General features: G+C 37.6%; 1 protein-coding gene across 2 annotated transcripts in view; it reads right to left on the bottom strand.

Moving 5' to 3' along the window:
- tnmd (tenomodulin) overlaps positions 1-22,661 on the bottom strand; it is a 73,644-nt gene that overhangs the window by 26,500 nt on the left and 24,483 nt on the right. For both annotated transcript variants that reach the window (XM_053630455.1, XM_053630456.1), the window contains exon 3: positions 375-515. In XM_053630455.1, the coding sequence (XP_053486430.1) occupies positions 375-515 (141 nt within the window). The remainder of the gene's footprint in view (positions 1-374; positions 516-22,661) is intronic.

Here is a 22,661-nt window from a genome sequence, read left to right as displayed (position 1 = left end):
TGCTTTTCACAGAAGTAATCACAATAATATTTGTCTGGAGATTTATCATCTTGTATAGACCTCCATGTTTGGTCCCTATGTAATATCTTATTGCAGTGCTGCTTTTCATAGCTTCTCTTGTCCACACCTTTCTGATTCCTCTGGCTACAGACAGCCTCAGTGTTTTCTATTTTTACAACCATATATTCTAAATGTATGGATCTGAATGTAATTATACTCAGTCACTTGTTAGATCTCTTCTGGTTCTGAAAGAATAAAATCTCATCTGTAACCATTAATGTGGATAATTCAGAGGCTCATTTGATCTTCCATGTGTTTTTGTGTTTTGTTTAGTTTGTTTTTTTACTATTACATGTTAGTCCAACCACACTTACATTTCGAAAATCATGGATCTCCAGGACCTCCTCACTGCCATTGCCCACTCTGAGGATTTCCAGCTGTTTGGCAGGATTGATCTCCATCATGCTGTCAGTCTCCACACCATCTAGTACTGCCTTGTACTCGTAAGTGTACATCTGCAGAAACCCACTGCTCAGTTATCTGAACCAGTATGCCCATTATACATTAAGGGCAAGAAAGGCAACTGGATCACTGCATTGTATAGAATAACAATATTTCCCACTGTATTATACAGTATATCTGCCAAAATTAATTTGACCCTTTTGACTCTCCATACTCAGAGCTCTATCTTGAGTACACATCCATGTCTGATAATTAGAGAGAAAAAACTAGCACCCTAGTATAATGATCACACATGCACCTTAAAACAGACCACTGAAAAATTAGAATGTAAATGCTGTCAAACTGAATTTGTAGTATTTCAAACAGCATAGAAGGAGAGCCTCCTGAAATATATAAAAAAAATATCTTAGTGCTGCTAGATCAAAATATCTCAAATATCAAATTTGCTTACAATACCAAAGAAAATTTATATTTTACACATGTTTTTCTAAGGGTATGTCAATGCATTTTACCAATATCACCTTTTCGACACCCCAAAGAACCCTTGGTAACCCTGGACACATACCTAAGATAAAAAGGCTACTACTCTTGATTTTTCTCAGAATTTTAGGCACTAATGAAAGGTGACAGAAAGAGCTATCATATCACATATCGTGCAATCTACAAAATCTATATTCATAATTTAAACCTTTGCTTAAGACGTTGATTGTAGCTGATGTTGTGATGATTGTATCTTGACATGGTTTATATCAATCGAGATCACAAGAATATGTATATATATATATATATATATATATATATATATATATATATATATATATAATCACAAGAATCTTAAATCCAACGATATATCGCATGGGTACCTATATACACACTGAAGCTTTGTACATAGCATAGTTTTGCACTAAACAACGCAGCGGCCTGCCAGCGGACCGTATGAATTCTTAACTGACGCTGCCATGCAAAATGGGACTTATTTTAAAAATGCATTTTAATTAATATTGTTTTCTGCACAATAAATTTGTTATGCAAGTAACGTAATTTTATTGACATCAGTAACTGTAATCAAATTATATAATTTTAAAATGTAATGCATTACATTACTGTGTTATCAGAAAAAGTAATTAGAATACTGTAATGTGTTACTTTGTAACGCGTTTATCCAACTCTGGTCATTAATTACACTTACTTGCCACTAGGAATTTCTGCATATACATGGTCAGAAGAAGTTCTAAATATACACACATACAGTGGAGGAAATAAGTTTGGCCCATTCTTCTAAACATATTGTCTTTAAATCTTGTTCAATTGGATTCAAGTCATGTGATTGACTGGGCCATTCTAACACCTTGATTTTTTTTTCTCTGAAACCAATTGAGAGTTTTCTTTGCTGTATGCTTTGGATCGTTGTCCTGCTGGAAGGTCGACCCACGTCTCATCCTCATCATCCTGGTGGATGTCAGCAGATGCTTCTCAAGAATCTCCGGGTAAAGGGCTCCCTTCATCGTTCCTTCAATTATATGAAGTCTGCCAGTACTATGCGATGAAAAACAGCCCCCCACCATGATGCTTCCACCTCCAAACTTCACTGTTGGTATATTGTTTTTAGGGTGATGTGAAGTGCCATTTCTTCTCCAAACATGGTGTGTAGTATGACAGCCAAAAAATTGAATTTTGCTCTCATCTGACCAGACTACACTCTCCCAGTATTTCATAGGCTTGTATTCCAAATGAGTTGTAACTTTAAACAAGCTTCGACATGCCTTTTCTTTAGTAATGGAGTGTTGCTGGGTGAGCATGAGCAGTGAAGTGCATTGCTTATAGTTTTCTCTGTGATGATGGTACCTGCTGCCTCTAAGTGTTTCTGGAGCTCTTTCTGAGTGGTCCTTGGCTCTTGGGCTACTCTTCTGACTATACTTCTGACTCCCTGGTCAGAAATCTTGCAAGGAGCTCCTGTGCGTGGCTGGTTGATGATGGAGTGATGTTGCTTCCACTTGCGGATAATGGGCCCAATGGTGCTTACTGAAGGATTTAGAAGTTTTGAAATGCGTCTGTATCCGATTCCATCAATATGTTTTGCAACAATAAGGTTGTGAAGGTCTTGGGAGAGCTCTTTGATTTGACCCATTATGAGATGTTTCTTGTGTGACACCTTGGTAATGAAAAGCCTTTTTGTAGACCATCAATTTACTAACCCAGCTGATATTAATTTGCACAGATAGGAGGTATAATTACTTACGGATTTCAGCTGGTTCCTTGCCTTACCTTAACTTGGAGAACTGCTTTTTCTTAGCGTGTCCAATACTATTTTCCTGTGGCATTCCACTTTAATACACATAACTTTATTTATGGTTTTTAATATTGTGAATTCTTTATATTTCCAGATTTCTTGAGTTAATACTGATGTCTGGTGAAAATTTCATGTGAATAGCCTCAAAGGAAATATATTTACTGAAAAAAATGTTGACACGCCCAATACTTATTTCCCCCACTGTATTCAAACAAGAATAACTTGATAAATCACATTATATGCACAATTTGTGCATATACACAGTTGATAAATGAGATCCCACAAACAAAACACCAAAAAAAGCAGTCAATTTAAATATGTTGTAGCTGATACATTGTAAAGATGGACAATCACTTGGACATGTTTTAGGCTTTTTGTAACACTAGAGTACCAAAAACATAAGAAAATGTGAGTGAGTGCCTTCTTTTGTAATTTGTAAAAAAAAACAAAAAAAAAACGATTCACTGAAACTGGATGTAGATCTGTAGTTGTCTAGGACATTTCTGTGTCCTGTTTTAGAGGAAAACATTTCTTAAAAAAACTCTTATTACCTGCATCTGCAAAATGTCGTATGAGGGGCATCATTAATAAATTGGTCTTGAGGGCTTGTGTGTGCCTTAAAATGGGTCAAAAGCCTGCTTTCTAAATCCTCTTTTTTTTTTCTTTTTTTTTTTTTTTTTAATTTGCCCCCTCAGCCTCTCTACCACATTTTCCTTCTAAAGCATTGGTACAGTTGTTGTGCACTCCAACTGACCCCACATTATTCTTTCATAACAGCATTCCAATAGTAGCCTGGGTGAGTTAAAGTGAGTTTCATATTGTAAAGAAATAAGGACAAAGAAATTTAATTAACTTTCAAGTGTGCTTGCCTTTGAGAGGTGAGGAAGATTGGAGAGAAAAAATACAGAGGGTAGTGGTTCAAGGCAAGTAACTAGGAGAGATTTATTCATTAGTGCTCATGAGTATATCCATCATAAGGATACTGTATGTAATGTATTGATTTGTGTGCTATCATGTTTAATGTTCAAATTAGGCCAAGGGTGCTGATGCTGTTTGCATGTTGGATTTGAATAACCCACATTTTTTCATTTAACCATACACAAAATCTATATATATCTATATATATCTATATCTGATAGGAAATTTTCTGGCATATCTGTTAATGTTCAAAAATATTAAAGCACCCATATTATGCTTTTTCAGATATTACCTTTTCTGTAGTGTGTTGTATAGCTGTTTGTGAATGTAATAAGTCTCAAAAATAAGTAAAATAAGAAAAAATAAGAAATAAGAAAAATAAGTTTAAAAAATCAAAGTGCATGACAAATGGAGTTATTGACTCCCAAATGAAAGAACCGATTCTGAACAGCTGAAACGAGTAGTCATTAATTCCAGACTTGCTTCCTGTACAAACCTACATAGGTTTGTAACAAACACCCCCACCTCTGGTCTTCATTGGCTGCTTGCGAACAACGTGTACTTAGGCCTGCCCTCAAAAACACTACAATTGAGGTTGCATCCTGAAAGAGTTAGGTTCATGTCTAGAAGACGTTTTCTGTGCTGCAAAAGCAAAACCACTTTGCATGGACTCCCGAAGGATGAGGGTGTAAAGCGTCAGTGGTTAGAAATTAATTTAAAATGATACCACAGCAGTTCAACTCCGACCTTTGTTTGTGGTCCCATCATTTCACTGACGACTGCTTCTCATATCTAGCTGAAGTCAAAATTTGCAAAATGATTATTCATTAAAGATGGGGGTCATACCTACTTTATTTGGATCATCTTGCACCTCTGGATCACATCCTGTAAGTATGATTAATCATTTATGTATATATTTTCTACCGAGTGGTCCAAATGCATAGTTTTGTGTTGTATACGTGTACAGCCAGTGCACAGCTGTTAGCTTGTTAGCTGTTACCCTCTATGCTTTTTTATAGCTATATATAATGATAGCAATTATAGCCCATATGAGTGATCTTACCCATACTACAGAATTTTGTGTTTAATCTTGTAGGCCTTAACATTAATTATTCCAAGATGTTGCTATGAATGGCTGCCTCGGTGTGTTGGTGCACATTTTATTCCGTCTTGTTTTGTTTGTTAAAACATATTTTTTTGATGATACCGGGAGTTTATTTACCAGAGACGTGCTCATCAACATCAGGGCTACAGTCCCTATGGATTTATTTCCCACCTTCATCGACACATCCGTGAATTTACTGGACATTCTGGTTAAAGGTGCCCTCACCTTTGCACATGCAGTGAAACATCGGAGGAGGGGGAGACGACCTGGTGCTCTCATGCGCCTCTGCCGATGCAGACATAGTACAGTGCTGCCGGGAATATTTCTCTACAGTGTGCATTCACTGTGCAACAAACTGGATGAACTTCAGCTACTGGCGGGGAAAAACAGAGACTTTTTTCATTTTCCATCTTATGCGTCACGGAAACATGGCTGCATGGACTGATACCAGACTCTGCGCTGCAGCTGGCAGGATTCCAACTCTTCAGAGCAGATTGCAATGCAGAACTTTCAGTCAAGATGAATGGTGGAGTAATTTGTTTTTACACAAATAGTGGCTGGAGCAATGACAGTGATTCAGCAGTACTGTTCTCCTGATCTTGAGTCATTTTTCATAAACTGCAAACCCTTATACTCCTCACGTGAGTTCGCTTCATTCATACTGGTCAGTGTTTACATTCCACTGCAAGCCAATGTACAGGAGGCACAGTGTATGCTCGCCGTCCAGATACTGTGTGTGGAGAGCACATCCCTGGACTCATTTGTTATTGTCATTGGCGACTTTAACAAAGGTAATCTCGCACATGAACTTTCGAAATACAGACAATCTATTAAATGCCCGACCATAGAGGAGAAAATTCTGGATCACTGTTACACTACAGTAAACTGTGCCTATCATGCCGTCCCACGGGATGCACTTTGACACTCTGACCCCATCATGGTCCATATGATTCCTGCATACAGGCAGAAGTTAATCTCCAAACCTGTTGTGAGGATATCAAAGCAATGGACCAGGGAGGCTCTTCAGGCATACTTGGACAGTACTGACTGGGATGTATTCAGGACTGCTACCAGCAGTCTGGATGAGTACACAAAGGCTGTGACATCATACATAAGCTTCTGTAAGGATAGCTGTGTACCATCATGCACCAGAATGAGTTATAACAATGACAAACCCTGGTTCACAACCAGACTCAGCCAGCTAAAACTGCAGAAGGAAGTTGCATTTTAGAGTGGGGACAGAATCATATTTAAAGAGTCAAAGTACAAGTTTGGCAAGGCGGTGAGAGAAGCTAAACAGCTGTACTCTGAAAAACTACAAAAGCAGTTCTAAACCAATGACTCTGCTTCTGTCAGGAAAGGGCTCAGACAGATCACAAACTGCAAACCTAAAGCAGCCCACTCTGTTAACGACTAGCATCTGGCCAACATCCTGAACAAGTTTTACTGTCACTTTGAAAGACAGTGGGACAGTCCTGACACCATCCCCTGTGACACCAGCTTCAGCCCCAGCCCTCCAGGTTCACCACCTCCACCACAGTAGGGGCTGGGGCCTTTCCCCAGCTGCACACCTCAACAGCTCCCTCCCCCTCCTCCCACCACCATAAGTATGACTCTTTCCATCCTGGAGAGAGACATTAACAGAGTCTTCCAGAGACAGAACCCTGCAAAACAACCGGACCAAACTCTGTCTCTCCATCTACCCTGAAGTACTGTGCTGATCAGCTGTCTCCAGTGTTTACAAACACCTCACTGGAGATATGACATGTGCCAGCCTGCTTCAAGACCTCCACTATTATCCCCATCCCTAAGAAAGCCAGGATCACAGGACTTAAAGACTACGAATCTTTCGCTCTGAGCGCCTCATGCTTTCCCACCTCAAAGCCATAAAAGACCCTCTCCTGGACCCTCTGCAGTTTGCCTACAGAGTAAACAGGTCTGTAGACAACACAGTTAACATGGACCTCCACCAAATGGACTCCTCAGGAACCTACACCAGGATCCTCTTTGTGGATTTCAGCTCTGTTTTCAACACAATCATCCTGGCTCTGCTACAGGACAAGCTCTCCCAGCTAAGTTTGCTTGATTCCACCTGCAGGTGGAATCTGGTCTGCAGGATCATAGACATCCTGTCTGACAGGAGGAGGATCATAGACATCCTGTCTGACAGGAGGCAGCACATGAGACTGGGAAAACATGTCTCCGACTCCTGGAGCATCAGTACCGGTTCCCCCCAAGGCTATGTTCTTTCTCCTCTGCTCTTCTCCCTCTACACCAACATTTGCACCTCCAGACAATGATTGTGCACTTCTACACTTCCATCATTGAGTCCACACTCACCTCCTCCATCACCATATGGTATGCTGCTGCCACTGCCAAGGACAAGGACAGACTGCAGCATGTCATTCGCTCTGCTGAGAAGGTGATTGGCTGCAATCAAAAAACCACTCCTTCATGACCTATACACTTACAGGACCCTGAAGCAGGAAGTTAAGATTGTGGCTGATCCCTCTCACCCTGGACACTTTTTGAGGCATTCTTTCCGGCAGGAGGCTGTTGTCCATCAAGACCAAAACCTCACGCCACAAAAACAGTTTATTTCCATCCACAACTGGTCTCATTAACAATACTTAGGACCCACCATGGTCTCTTATCTGCCTCCATGGACATCACACATTAACGAACAACCCTGCATTGTTATATGCGCTACATTAATGCACACAACTCAAACTGCTATACAGCACCTTTTTACCTCAAAGTGTGAGAATTTGCAGTGGCCCACATCCTGCACTAATGTACAGTTAATGTCTTTGTCTTTAATTTATTTATTAATTTTCATATGATTCATTTACATGTGATTCATTTTCATGTGATTCATTTACATGTGATTCAATTACATGTGATTCATTTATGTATGATTCATTTACATATGATTAATTTACATGCGATTCATTTACTAATTTGCTTCTCTTTAAATCTAGTTTTAGACTGTGATATTACAAAGGTCTTTCCAGATTGTTACTTGCTACACTGTATGAGATAACCCCAGTAAAATTGCCTGAATTCTATAATATAATTTGTTCACCATGTTAGGTTTAAACCCTCTAAAAACAGATTCGCAATTAAATAACATTAGTCTGTTCTAATTCACATCCTTCAAAGCATTGGCATGTTCTGCTTACTCTCACAATCCACCAAACACCCACACACCCAAAGTCTCCATAAACAAATGAGATAGCAGTGTATCCTACAAAAACCAAACGTTGTCCACAATGTGAAAACAACTCGGAGAGTAAGCTGAACTAACCAACAAAATTACCAAGACAAAAAGTTCCAGTAAGAGAAAAAGTCCCTACCGACTTCAAGTCTGATAAACAGTCTGCACACAATAATAAATATAATGTCCTTACATTTTAAAGACTTGTAACAAATAATATAACAGTGTAGCACGTAAAGCTGAGGAGATAACACTAATAAAATTAAATAAACAGAAACTCTAACCCGGTCAGAGCATCAAAACAGAGAAGCACATTAATAGAGAAGTAAATTTTAAGAGGAGTGGGTCCACAAAATCTAGGCGAGTAATGCAAAAAGTTAAAAAAAGTTAAAAGTGCAAACAAGGAAACGGAATAGAATAAGTCAAAATATATTGTATGACCGAAAAGCGCGAAATAATTACAATTTTAATCAAAATCAGCAGGAGCCTCCAACTTCGCGTCCTACTCCATCGAATCACAGTTAATGTCTTTATTTTTATTTTCGTAAATTTTTATATTTTTATATTTATGCTCATACTTTAAATAACTTTATATTTTTTAATGCTTCTCATTTTCATAATTTCCTCTCTTGTGTATCTTATTAATATTATTTTATTTCTTGAACTTTACTGTTAATGTTATGCACCAGTACACCAAGACAAATTCCTTGTACCTGTAAACCCATGGTACTTGGCAATAATAGTGATTCTGATTAGCCAGCTCACAGCTTGCAGCGATTGCATATTTGGCAAATTTTTATTATATGAACCTAGACTTGTCCACTGGTCTTTTGTAGAGCTCTGTTTTTGTTCACTCTGACTCTTAGCTAGCTAACTAACCCAAGCCTTCCAGTTTGTTATAATCAGCTTTGTTTGTTGTCATGTGGAGCCATTCTGTGGAGGTGCAGTGCTGTGTACATCACATCAAGAGCCCAGGGAGCATTGGGCACAAGGCAGGGTACACCCTGGATGGGGTGCCAATCCATCATAGGGCACAATCATTCACACACCCATTCATACACTAGGGACATGCCACTCAGCCTACCATGCATGTCTTTGGACTGGGGGAGAAAACCGGAGTACTCGGAGGAAACCCCCGCAGCATGGGGAGAACATGCAAACTCCACACACACAAACACAGGGCCACGATGGGAATCAACCCTGGAGGTGTGAGGCGATTGTGCTATAAACAAATCCTTATGTCATAAATAAAAACATGGTGAAAAAACCCCATAAAACACTATTAATGATAAAAGTCGTTTAAAAAAAAAAAAAAAATTCAATAAATCAAGATATAGTATATGCATAGAACATTATAATCTATAAGTGAAACAAGCAATACAATGAATATTGTATTTTGTAGTGATTCTAGGTAGAAACCAAAACCATTCTGTGCAAAAATAAGCTTATTTTTATTTTAAATATCCATTTGGTGCACTCTGTCTAAAGGGGAATTTGATTTACATGTGTCACGAGAGCGACAGCAGAGGGAGCTGAGGCAACAACGTGCACGTGCTTGAGATGCGCAGGGACACTACCACTGTGTCAAGTGTTGCCGGCTGTCAGCAATTAAGAGAGTGGTGACTAGTTATTTAAACTCCTCGTGTTGCTACGCACGTCGCGCGGCATTAGCCTGAACCAAACTGAATCTACCCACACGAATCGGGACTGGACTAAGAGAGACAAAGCTAAAGCGTTGCAGCAAAGCAACACAGCAACACCAAGCCAAGCAAGTTGTGTGTTCATGTAATGCCCTAGTTGTGTTCATGCCATGCTCTAGTTGAGTATTCATGGCATGCCTTAGTTAGGAGTGTTCATGGCATGCCTAAGTTAGATGAGTGTTTCCTACCATAGTTTAAGGAGTGTTTATGACTTAGTTTAAGGAATGTTCATGTCTTAGTTTAAGGAGTGTTCAGGCCTTAATTCAATTAGTGTTTCCGTTCCATGTCCTCTGCTTAAGTATCAAATAAAGACTTCCCTCCTGCGCTTACTTCCTGTCCAAGTCTCGTTCCATAACAACATGACAGCATGTTGGACACGGCACTACGGCGATCTGGTCTAAATGAACTTGAGCTCCAAACTATGGGGGGGGGGGAAAGACAATTAGATGATGATGATGATGATTTGACTGTTTAAATTATTTTTAAATATTCAATAAGTCAAGAAGTCTGCACATTCCTTTTAAAATGGCAAGTTTTTGGACTGTAAAAAACTGAAACCAAGATAAATCATGTTAGATCTTTTTTACACTGTCAATGATTTCCCCCTCATGCCGCATGTAGTAAGCGCTCAGCATGCATACAGCTTGCAGCACTAAATTGCATGCTTCCATATTGCCTTGGTTTATATTTCCCTGTGTGTTTTTCATTCATGTCCTGTCTCCTCCACAGACTTCTCAGTGGTTGTTCCCTTCATATGTCATGATCACTCACCTGTTTTCAGTTTGCCCTTTATTAGTTTGTCTATTTATACCTTCATGTGTCTTTGTATTTCGTGAACTATTGTTCAGTGTTTACCTGTCTTTACAGAGCCTTTGTTTTATGCCATGATTTTTTCCGGTTCTTGATATTGTTCTGTTTCCTTGTTAGTTCTCTCTGGATTATCCCTTATACCATTGTTTGCTCATCGCCCAACCTCTGCCTGTGTATGGTTTTTGATCTTGATTCATGTTTTTGGATTCATCTGCCTGCCTCTTTAATAAACACTTTAACTGCGTTTGCATCCATCTCAACTCCCATTACATAACACACTGTAATCAGTGTTGAACTCCCAGATTACACCATGGTGCTGAGCCTTTGTTTGAAGTGTAGGTTTGTTTTTTTAATCTGGTTTTGTCTTTCTGGTTTTATTTTAAATTCTGGTTCTTGCCCTGTTCATCAAGTGTAGGATTTCCGGTTGAACCAGGCAGTGAAGATGGTAACGGTAAGAGATGAAAATTGAGCCACATTCCATTTAGACAGCCCTCAACCACTCAAACCATAATTCAAAGATGCTGTTAAGACTGGTACCACCTAGTCTGGGTGTGGAGGAACAAACACACCATTGAGTAAACATTATGTAAAATCATAATTCACCCCCCAGAATGCCACGAGTGGATTGAGAAACAAGCCCTATCCTGGACCACAGTGTAGAATCACTGTACTCTATGTTCAGCTCACATCATAAAAGACACAGACTCTAGCATGTATTTGTATAGTAGTACTAGTATGATTATTGTATTTTACTATAAGTAGTGTACTTAACAGTTAATGTCTTGTTATGTGTGTGTGTTTGTGTGTGTGTCGCACAAAACACAGGGTTATCAAAAAATATTTGTTAAATATAGGTGTGTTGCACCCCTAAGAATATGAGAAAATATATTTGAAGTATATTCCCATTGATAGTTTTCATTTTTAAATACACCTGGGTGACACGGAACAGGAAATTGTTCAAGCATGATTTCCTGTTTTACAGGGGTCTGAATATGAGGTTACACATAGGCCAAATTCCCTTAGTCATTCATAACAATGGGTAAGACCAAGGAATATAGCTGTGATGTGTGGCAAAAGGTTGTTGAGCTTCAAAAAATTGGAAGTGGCCATAAGAAAATAGTACAAGCATTGAAAATGCACATTTCCACCATCAGGGCAATAATTAAGAAGTTCCAGTCAACTGGAAATGTTCTGAATCAACCTGGAATTGGACGTGTGTCTATATTGTCTCAACGCACTGTGAAGAGGATGGTTCGCATGGCTGAAGAATCTCCAAGGATCACAGCTGGAGAACTGCAGACGTTAGTTGCGTCTTGGGTCAGAAAGTCTCCAAAACTACAATCCAAAGTCACCTACATCACAAGTTGCCCGGAAGGGTTTCAAGAAAAAAAAGCCTCTACTCTCATCCAATAACAAACTCAAGTGTCTTCAGTTTGCCAGACACTACTGGAACGTTAAGTGGGATCGGGTTCTATGGTCAGATGAAACCAAAATAAAGCTTTTTGTTAATAAACACCAGAGGTGGTTTTGGCGCACACAGAGAGGTAGCCATATGGAAAAGTACTTCATGCTCACGGATAAATATGGTTTTCTCTTTAATATTTTGGGGATGTTTTTCTGCCAGACTACCTGGACATTTTGTTAGGATACATGGCATAATGGACTATCAAATAATCAACAGATATTAAATGAAAACCTTACTGCCTCTGCCAGAAAGCTAAAATGGTTGGATCTTCCAGCAGGACAATGATCCAAAACATACATCAAACTCAAGGTCCTGCCATGGCCATCTCAGTCCCCTGACTTGAAACGCATAGAAAACATGTGGGGTGAACTGAAGAGGTCCACCAGCGTGGACCTCGAAATTTGAAGGATCTGGAGAGATTCTGTATGGTGGAATGGTCTCGGATCCCTTGCCATGTATTCTCCAACCTCATCAGGCATTATAGGAGAAGATTCAGAGCTGTTATCTTGGCAAAGGGAGGTAGCACAAAGTATTGACTAAAAGGGTGCCAATAATTGTTGCACACATATTTAACAAAGATATATTTTTTATAAACCTGTGTTTTGTTTGCAAATTGTTTGATATCTATGAGAGCAGTGTATTTTTGTGAATCATTTTAACAAAAGATCAAAAGTTAAACAATTAAAGACAATTTTCACAGCCTTCTTTGCTCATATTTACCAAGGGTGCCAATATTAGTGGAGGGCACTGTATAATGACTATGCGTTTAATTTTAATAGAACATATACTATCTTCCTTGCAATAGCAAGCAAGAGAAACAATCCAGAATGATAATTTGTTTTTTTGTTTTTTAAGTTGAATTTATTCTTGGATTAATATCACTCTATAGCCATAATTTCTGTCTTTTCAAACTAAAATGGTCCTGTGGTCCACTACAGTGGACATGCTGTAAAATTTTAAATACAATTAATTGTAGAATGTTTTTTTAAACCCAAAATAGGTAGGAAATTAAACAAACAAACAAAAAAATAGATGACACTTTTTTCCTTGGGTCTCAGGAGGCTAGAATGAAGTGAATTAATGACAGACATGTACACCAATAAAGCCCCAGGTGTTTTACATCCAACCGAGGGGGATCTCTGTTGACAGTCAGTAAAGGTCATAGAGGCACTATCCCAGATGAGTGAAGGAAGGATAATATTATGCTCACGACAACATGATGTCCTGCTTCTCCTTCAGAGACTTGAGATATGCAAGGATGTCAGAGGTCAACACAACAGTTGTTATTCAGAAGCAGCACAATGCTTGAACATTTGTCCCTCAGACAAAGAGCCTGAGAGAGACAAGGGTCAGCCTGTCAGGCCTTTGAAATGAGCATGGCACTCAGGACCTAGTAACTATAGCATTACAGTGGAGGATTGCAAGAAAAAGTGAGTAATTGACGTCTTCTCTTACTTGGTACTTAGATTTAGTTTTTTGTGGTTAGATGTAACAGTGCTGGGCCATTTTGCATTTTACTTACAGAATTCATTAACGTTAACAAACCATACAATCCAGTATTAATTAAAACAGAAATAATTTAACAAAACAGTTTATGCTTGTATAAATTAACGCTTTTTTAACCCATGTTTATACCACAGACTACTCACTGTGGTATAAACCACATACTAGTAGACCATACTAGTGAGTAGACCATACTAATATGGTCTACTCACATCCCCATAATTCATATTTTAGGCTTGACTATTTTTTATCTCTAAACAATTTTTTTTTACATGCAGTTCAGAGCTGTTGTATTGACCCTATTGTTTTATCGGATCATGCATCAGTGCGTTTGCATATTGATCCAGCTTTCAACATCCCTAGAACTTCAAATAGGAGGTTCAATACATCTCTTCCCTTTTTACGCTTTTGTTCTGGACAGTCTATCACAATTTTGGCTTATTAATAAAGACTTTCCAGTGTCTTCTGCTATAATATGGGATGTGGCTAAACCAACTTTATGTGGACATCTTATCTCTTACACTTCCCATTTGAATAGAGCTCGAGAAAGCAATACAAAAATCTTGAAAAAGAAGTTAGAACTAGGTTAAAGCAAATACATAAGCAATACCCAACAATCCCAAATCTAAAAGCATTGGTGAATGCAAGGACCAAACTAATATGGATCACACTTTTCACATTTAAAAGCTAATGCTTTCAGCAAACAGAAATATTATGAACTCTGTAATAATCCAGCCACTTACTGGCTCATCAGTTGAAGAATCAAAACAATGATTGCTCAATTAATATGATAAAGAATGTGGGTGCTGACGTTTCAAGTGATCATTAATTAATAATAGTACATATAGAGATTTTTATAAATCGCTTTATAGTTCAGAAGAGACGGACTTGAACACTGCCGCTTATCTAAATGATATTTCATTACCTATTATTGCAAAGGAGGACCACTGTACCTGAAATGCACCATTTACAATGGAAGAAGTCTGGGCTGCGATTCAGGTCATGCTGAATGGAAAATGTCCGGCCCAGATGGTTTTCCACTAGAATTGTTTTTAAAGTTCTGACTGAAAATCCATCCAATTCTTATGCCGGCTATTAATAATATTTGAAAGCCATTATCCCACTTTCCTGGAGATACACTTCTATTAGCCTGCTTTAAAAAAAAAAGAAGATAAAAATCCTTTGGAGTGTTTGTCTTATAGGCCTTCTTATATCAGCCTTCTTAATGTGGATTATGAGATAGCTTCTAAAGTACTTGCCTGAAGACTTGAAACAGTACTTCCTAAAGCAGGGACCTACAGAGAGTTCCTCAGGGGCAGGGGCTCAAATGTAAAAAAAAAAAAAGGGCTATATCACCAAAGAGCTAATTTTACTACGTTACTACTTTAAACACTTTACTAACTTTAATTTAATTACATATTCCCATGACCCTGGTAGACATTGGGAACAGATGGTGTGTGTCACATTAATGAATATGAGAATGACACTACTAATATAACCTAACAGTATTTTATTTTTACCTAGAATTAATTAGAACAAAATGACAACTTTTAGTGACAAGATTAATCCAAAGAATTCTTAAAAGAAAATTTAAACATTGTGAAATAAAAAAAAACACAGTATTACCATCCACAAATCTAGCGACACACCCACTGTATCCACACCCTCACACCCCCTGTCACTTACTGTAAAGTAAGTAAAACTATTAATTTCACAATTAAATTTACATTTGGCAGCAGCACTCTCATTTTCATAAAACTGCAGCACTGCTTGCTGAACTGGCTTTTTAGTCTCTAAGCTTGTCATTTTTGCCTTCTAAATTTCATTTTAAAAAGATAAATTTTAATGATCTTATCACATTTTTTTCTTATCACATAGGCTACAGGACTAAATTTACCATATTAGTTAAGAAGGGGAAAGTCACTATATGTATATAGTAGAACTATAGTTGTGATCTTGAAAAGTGGGTTCATTATAATTCTGTGCTGCAGCTCTGCAGCTCATGCTGAATGGAGCAGACACTTTCAGTTTGTAGCAACTGCTGAACATTCTCCAACTGAACAAAATGGTTTTTATTTATATAAAAAAACGCAAGACGACAGTGGGGGTGGTGCCATGGGGGGCAAGGGTAATTGCTGTATGGCCGAACAGAACACTGTATAACACCGACTATCACTATTTGTAAACATATGATGCCGTTTTTGCAACGATCTGTCTCATATTAGCTCACATTTTTTCACCCATGTTGATAAGGAAGCTGTCCCTTTCGCTTCCTCCTTCAGTTTTTCTTTCATTTTCTGCCATCTCTGTCTATTTGGCATCATGCCTTTACTGACTATATAACATACATATAATAAAACAAGGTCACTTGCATGTCTGGAAATGTAACGAACTTGAGTAGCTAGTACTTACCAGCACAATACCTCTCAATCGATTTGAAAACTACCGGCGATAAGCATATAAAATGCTGCTAATATTACGAAAAGGTTAGCAGAAGAGCTAGTGGTTTCAGCATACCTGTCTAACTGTTGAAGCAAGACAGTTCTGCACGTTCCCCCCTTCTGCACGTCCCTGTCCAAAAATTATAATTCAGATCAGGCAGGTTTTGTGAAATCCAAGTATGGCACAGATAATGTACACCGCGCTCTCAACGCCAAACATTACTTCAACACTCATAAATATCCAGCAATGATTTTATCTTTGGACACCAAAAAGGCTTTTGACCATGTGAAATGGTCTTTTTTTGTTTTTAGGGTTAGAAAAATTTGGGTTAGGTTCTTATATTATTAGCATGATAAAAAAATCTTTATACAGACCCAATAGCCAATGTCGATATGAATGGCCTGATGTCTGAGTGGTTGTCAGTGCTTAGAAGTTGTAAGCAAGGGTGCCCTCTATCACCCTTTTTGTTTACATTATTCACTGAGCCTTTGGCAAAAGGCCAACCCTGATATAAATGGGATCACAGTGGTTGGGGAAAAAAGCATGTTATCTCTTTGTTTGCAAATGATGTTCTTTTGTACCTAGTGAACCTGCAAATATCTATTCCAGCAGTTTTGAACTCCTTAGCTTCGTTTAGTGCTGTGTCAGGTTATAAAATTAATTTAGGAAAATCTCCCTTTTCAGATTTAGGAGAGAGGTCTAAAATATCTGGGAATTTTTTTCACTCCTGATTTAAATAACTTTAATTTGAGACCAACTATTTGAGACCAATTATTCCCCTCTAATATATATTTTTTTAATGATTTGTAAAAGTGGATTTCTTTGCTGACTTCCCTTCTCGGGACAGTCAACGTTATAAAAATGAATATTCTCTGACGATTAAATTATTTATTTCAAAATCTTCCATGTTATATGACCCCAGCCTTTTTTTTTAAATCATTGAACTCTCACATATCTCATTATATTTGGGATAATAAGCAACAGAGAGTTAGACTTTCTAACCTTATTAAAACAAAAGATTTAGGAGGTATTTCCTTGCCCAATTTACAACTTTACTGTTGGTCAGCCCAACTCAAAATGATGACGAATTGGTTCATGAACAGGCAGGTGTCATATCACAGCAAACCAGTGACTACATTTCCCATCCTGCATGGCCTACAAACATGGCCACCATGAACTGCAATTCCCAGAACACTCACACACACACAGAACACTGACACTCATTCTAATCACACCTGCATCCAATTCACAGCACTCACAGCCACGCTATAAAAGAGACTTTGAACACTATGACTTTGTGAAGTAGTAAGCTCAGTTACCTAGTCGGTGGTATATTTCTGAGCCTTATAATCATGTTTGCGTTTCTGATCATGGACTTTGTTTACCCTGTTTACCTCGATTCTCTGTTCTGCCTAGTTTAGCCTGTTTGCCTGATCTTTTGACCCTAGCCTGCCTTGGACTTTGTTTTTTTGCCTGATCCCTTGTATTTCGTATTGTTTGATTAAACTGCCATACCTGCACTTGCTTCTGTCCTGCGCCTACATTACATGACAGAAGGATTCTTTATGGATTGACCTTAAATCTTTAACTTGTTACCTCAGAAGACGGGAGTCCCTCCCCTTTTTCAACAGTATAGACCAGATAAATTCCCTTAATGACAATGTAATTATTTATAATACATTACGGGCCTAGAGGGATGTGAGAAAATATTTAAATATTCCTCCAGTCATCTTTGCTTGGGCTCCCTTGGCTTTGAATCCTGATTTTCTGACACAGATGAGGTGTATTGGCTTGATGGAGTGGAACAATAAAGGTTTGTCACACTTCTCAGGTTTGATGATTTATGAATACTTAAAGCTGTTTGAGCAAATTAGAGTAGAGTTTAACATTTCCTCTATAGATTAAAAAAATATATCTTCAAATTCAGCATTTCATAGAGTCTCTTTTATGACAGAACAAATTCCACTTAAACTTATCAGAATTGGAAAAGCCATGATCTCAGCCAAATCTCTCTATGGGGTATATTTCAGTTTTATACCCTATTGTTGTATTCTGATTCTTTGGCTTACAACTTTCTGAAGCTGTTGTGGGAATGGGATCTGTGGGTAACATTCAGTTTCACAGATTGGACTAAGATTTTTAATGGAATTTTTCCAAAATGTACTTCAATTTCTATTCATGAACAAAATGTCACATTTTTTCATAGGATTTATTTCACACCTGCATTGCCTTCATAGAATGTTCTCTGGTCAAATCTTTGTTTTAAATGTAAGACATACAAGGGAACATTTTTCCATTTATTTTGGTCATGTGATCACATTCAACCATTCTGGAAAGAGGTTCATGCTGTGATTCAGGAGATAACCAGTAAATGGTTCTTATCATCCCCTTCATTTTATTTCTTGAACCATACTTCTGATAATTTTTTTCATGCAGACACCAAGTCTTTATTAACAATCCCTATGTTTTTGGCTAAAAAATGTAATTTGTTGTGGGGTCTTCACCCCAGGTTCCTACAGCTGCCATGTGGATATCATAGTTATCGGTTTACCTTCCTTTGGAGAAACTAACTTATGACCTCAATCATAAATTGGACAAATTCTGGAGCCTTTGCATTCTTTTTTTTACAGAAACTCTGACTGCCTCTCTTGGGAAGACTATGGCTTTCCTATCATGTATCTGAACAACTTATGCAGGAAGATATGCATATATACATATAATTTAATGTAATTTTCATACATTTCAGCATTTTGGGTTTATTTGTCTGTTTGTTTGTTGATGTTATTTTATGTATCTGTTAAATTTGAAAATTAATTTTTCAAATAAGCTTATCCTCTCATCAATTTCAGCAAGGGATAAACATTAACTTTTAAGGGACTATACTGTCATGTAACATTTAGATTGTACATTGCATTTAAAATATTATTTTTTTTAATGCTAGTAATTCTGGGTTTAAAAGGCAGCATGCCATTCCTCATAGCCTAATTCAGTAGGCTGTAGACTGTATGGTCTCCTATTCTTTCTTACCATTGGCTCCCTGCACTCCTGCAGATCATCACTTAACTACTGTTCAGATCTGTAGTCAAATGAGCACAAAAATTCATAAATTCTTTCCAAGGCTTCACTTTAGTCTAAGGCATAGTCTAAGAAGCCAACACTGAGTGATATATTGTCATCAAAGATTCAAAGTAACTGTGGCTACTCTTGCTGAACTTTACAGTTTCTCATGTGCTTCTACATTTATAATGAAATTTCCAGACTCTCTAAAATGCCTGGCCTTCAACTCTCAGGTGCTTACAGAAAGCAAGACAAGACCGACTCTGCAGGGAGGTCTAGACCGATGTGCAATAATTTATAAATTCCATGAAAGGACAGATACAATCAGTCTAATATCCAGAAATTGTCAAAAGTCCACATACAACTAGGTTCAAGACAAAGATAGAGGAGTAATCCAAAGGCAAGAATGCTTTAATAAACCAAGGTCCAAAATCATGACAGTAAAAGCCCAGAACTCATGCAGGAAGTTGGCAAGATGTTGCTATGAGGATAATTAGAATACTTGGAATAGAAAGACATTGTAGTGAACTTCTTGTGACAATTGAAGTGAAGAGAGCAGACTCTTCTAAAAGCAATAAAAGCAAAATAGTATTTAGTCTCTGAGATATGTTACTGTTATGAAATGTAGGAGCTCTTGGGAAATCACTTCTTCAGATCAGATGGAGTCTGCAGATGGCATTCACATGTGTTCAATCCATGTCAGAGTCCAACAAGTGCGTTACTGTATGTTATCATTGGAATTAAACTTTATTCCTGCTGCTTTTCACATGTATTTCAATATACCCTACTCCCGGACAACCCACAATTTCCAGATCCGGATATTCATAATTTCATTCAAAATCATTCCTTATTGTATAGTGCTTTGAAAAAGTATTTGCCCCATCTTGATTTCTTCATCTGGAATCTTCCTGATTCCATCATGTTTTTGTGTATCTCTCATACTAAATTGTTTCAGAAATTAAAACAAAATTTAAGATAAAAAAGGGAACCTGAGTAAACACAAAATATAGTTTTTAAATGATAATGTTATTTATTGAAGCAAAAAAGTTATCCAATACCAACTGGGCTTGTGTGAAATTGTATTTGCCCTCGTAGTTACTAATTCTCCAAATCAATGAAACTGCATTGATAATGGGGTATAGCTGGATTGATGCAACCAGGCCTGATTACTGCAAATCCTGTTCAATCAAATCAACACTTAAATAGATATTTTTCAACAACATAAAGTGAGTTAAAAGGTCTTACCCAGTAACACACTATGCCAAAGTTGAAAGAAATTCCAAAAATGATGAGGAAGAAGGTGATTGAAATACATCAGTCTGGGAGGGGTTACAAAGCTATTTCAAAGGCTCTGGGACTCCAAAGGACTACAGTGAGAGCCACTATCTTCAATTGGAAAAACTCAGAAATGAATGTTTCCAGAAGTGGCAGACTTTCCAAAATTCCTCCAAGAGCACAGCAACTACTCGTCCAGCAAATCACAAAAGAGCCAAGGACAACATCAAATGACCTACAGCCTCTCTTGCATCAATAAAGGTTCATGACTCCACTATCAGAAAGACACCAGGCAAAAATGGCATCCATGGAAGTGAGGTGAGGTGAAAACCACTGCTAAGCCAGAATAACATTAAGGCTCATCTGAATTTTGCCAAAACACACCTTGATGATCCTCAAACCTTTTGGGAGAATGCTCTGTGGATTGATGAGTTGAAAGTGGAATTGTTTGGAAGAACACGGTCCCATTACATCTGGCATAAACCAAACACAGAACTCCACAAAAAGATCATCATACCTATGGTCAAACATGGTGGTGGATGTGTGATGGTGTGGGGATGCTTTGCTGCTTTGGGGCCTGGGCAACTTGCAATAATTGAAGGAAACATGAATTCTGCTCTCTACCAGAAAATCTTAAATGAGAATGTTCAGTCTTCAGTCCGTATATTGAAACTCAATCACAACTGGATTATGCAGCAAGACAATGATGCAAAGCAGTGGAGTAAATCCTAGTCCTAGAAGTAAGTGAAAGACTGATCTTGTATCGAAAGTGTTTGGTTGCAGTTATTGCTGCTGAAGGAGGAACAACCAGATTTTAAGTTTAAGTAGGAAATTAGTTTTTCACATTGGTGATAGGTGTTGGATAACTTTTTTTTCGTCAATAATAATAAAAAAAAACTGTATTGTGGGTTTACTCAGGTTGCCTTTGTTTTATGTTGTATTTCGTTTGAAGATCTAAAACTATTTAGTATGAGATATACAAAAAAAACAGAAGAAATCAGTGTTGTATCAGCAATGTATATGTTACCAATTGTTTTCAAAATTATGCATTTTAAATTTGAGAATATCTTTGCACACAGTCTTTATCATAGATTAAATCTGGCTATTTTGTTCTATTCTTCAATTTTACACAGAACTCATCAGTGTCCCCTATGACTTACTTAGGTTGGCCTTTGTCACCTATGTTATTTTTTAATAGTATGAACACATAGCTATACTTGCATTTTGCTCAGCGGAAGGGGATCTCTCTTAGCGAGCCCCTTTGGAATTTGGCATCTTTTAAAATGCGCTCAATGTTTAGGGGTGTATTTCACAAGTCTTATAAAACAAGCATTGCTACAGCCTGCTCAGTAAATTTATTGCTGGTTAGCTTGCAGAGAATTTAGCTATTTTTGGTGTTCAGAGATAAAATGAGGTATTGATGGGAACACTAATGACAAGGCCTGTCAGACTGCATGTACATTACATTTAAGATAAATGGCGAACAAATGCTTTCAGGGCTGCCAGACACATTTAGTGGAGCATCTGGTGATGAACACAATGAGGCCAAGCAGCTGTTTCTGAACAGAAGCTGGCTTTGAGAGTGGAAGGTGGTGGTCACTTTTTAATAGACAGCATCATTAGTTAAGTGAGTTATACTCCTTTAAGAATTTGATTTTTCTTTTTAGGATTTGATTGCTTATTCAGAATTAATTTTCTTTGTCAGTCTACAATTGGTTTCTGAAATATTTTAATGGTTGTTCTCTTATGATTCTCTTATGAACTTGATGGTCTAAGGCCTTCAAAAATTATGTCTGAGTGACAAATCCAGACACTGTTTTCACTTATTAAAAATGAAAGGCAAAACTTCAAACATACCTATTATAAAAATCTAAATATCAACATAACTTTTGATGTTTTGTGCCTCCTCAAGGTCTTCCACTAAAAATATATAAGAAATAAATTTAACTAGCAAGTATAGATTATTTTTACAGACCTATCATAACAGCCTACTTGATGTTCTTCATTAGACATTTTTCTACATTACATGAACTATGATCACTAAACATGATTAATGAGCATTCTCAGAATGCTTCTCTCAGAAACTAACCTAGGGTATTATTTTTTTCTTGAGTATTCTTGAATGTTAATATCTATAGATGCATAACCCTTTTAAGGATTTTTAGGACAAATAAATAATTTCCTCTGTACTTATATAATTGCACTAAATGGTCTTGCGCCACTGTACCTGAGCAAACTTTTGGTATTTTATGATACACATATTTCGATCAAAAGGTGCAGACTATTTGTTACAGTTATGAGACACAGTGTCAGTGTTTAAGTCCATTCTGAAAACATTTGTTTCTTTCTTAGGTAAAGGAGCAGCTCTAGAGGGCTCACAACCCCCCCCCCCCCCAATCAGTGTCAACCAGATGTGG

The sequence above is a fragment of the Ictalurus furcatus genome, chromosome 8 (genome assembly GCF_023375685.1).
Source record: "Ictalurus furcatus strain D&B chromosome 8, Billie_1.0, whole genome shotgun sequence".
Taxonomy (NCBI): Eukaryota; Metazoa; Chordata; class Actinopteri; order Siluriformes; family Ictaluridae; genus Ictalurus; species Ictalurus furcatus.
This window is presented reverse-complemented; position numbering and strand designations above follow the sequence as displayed.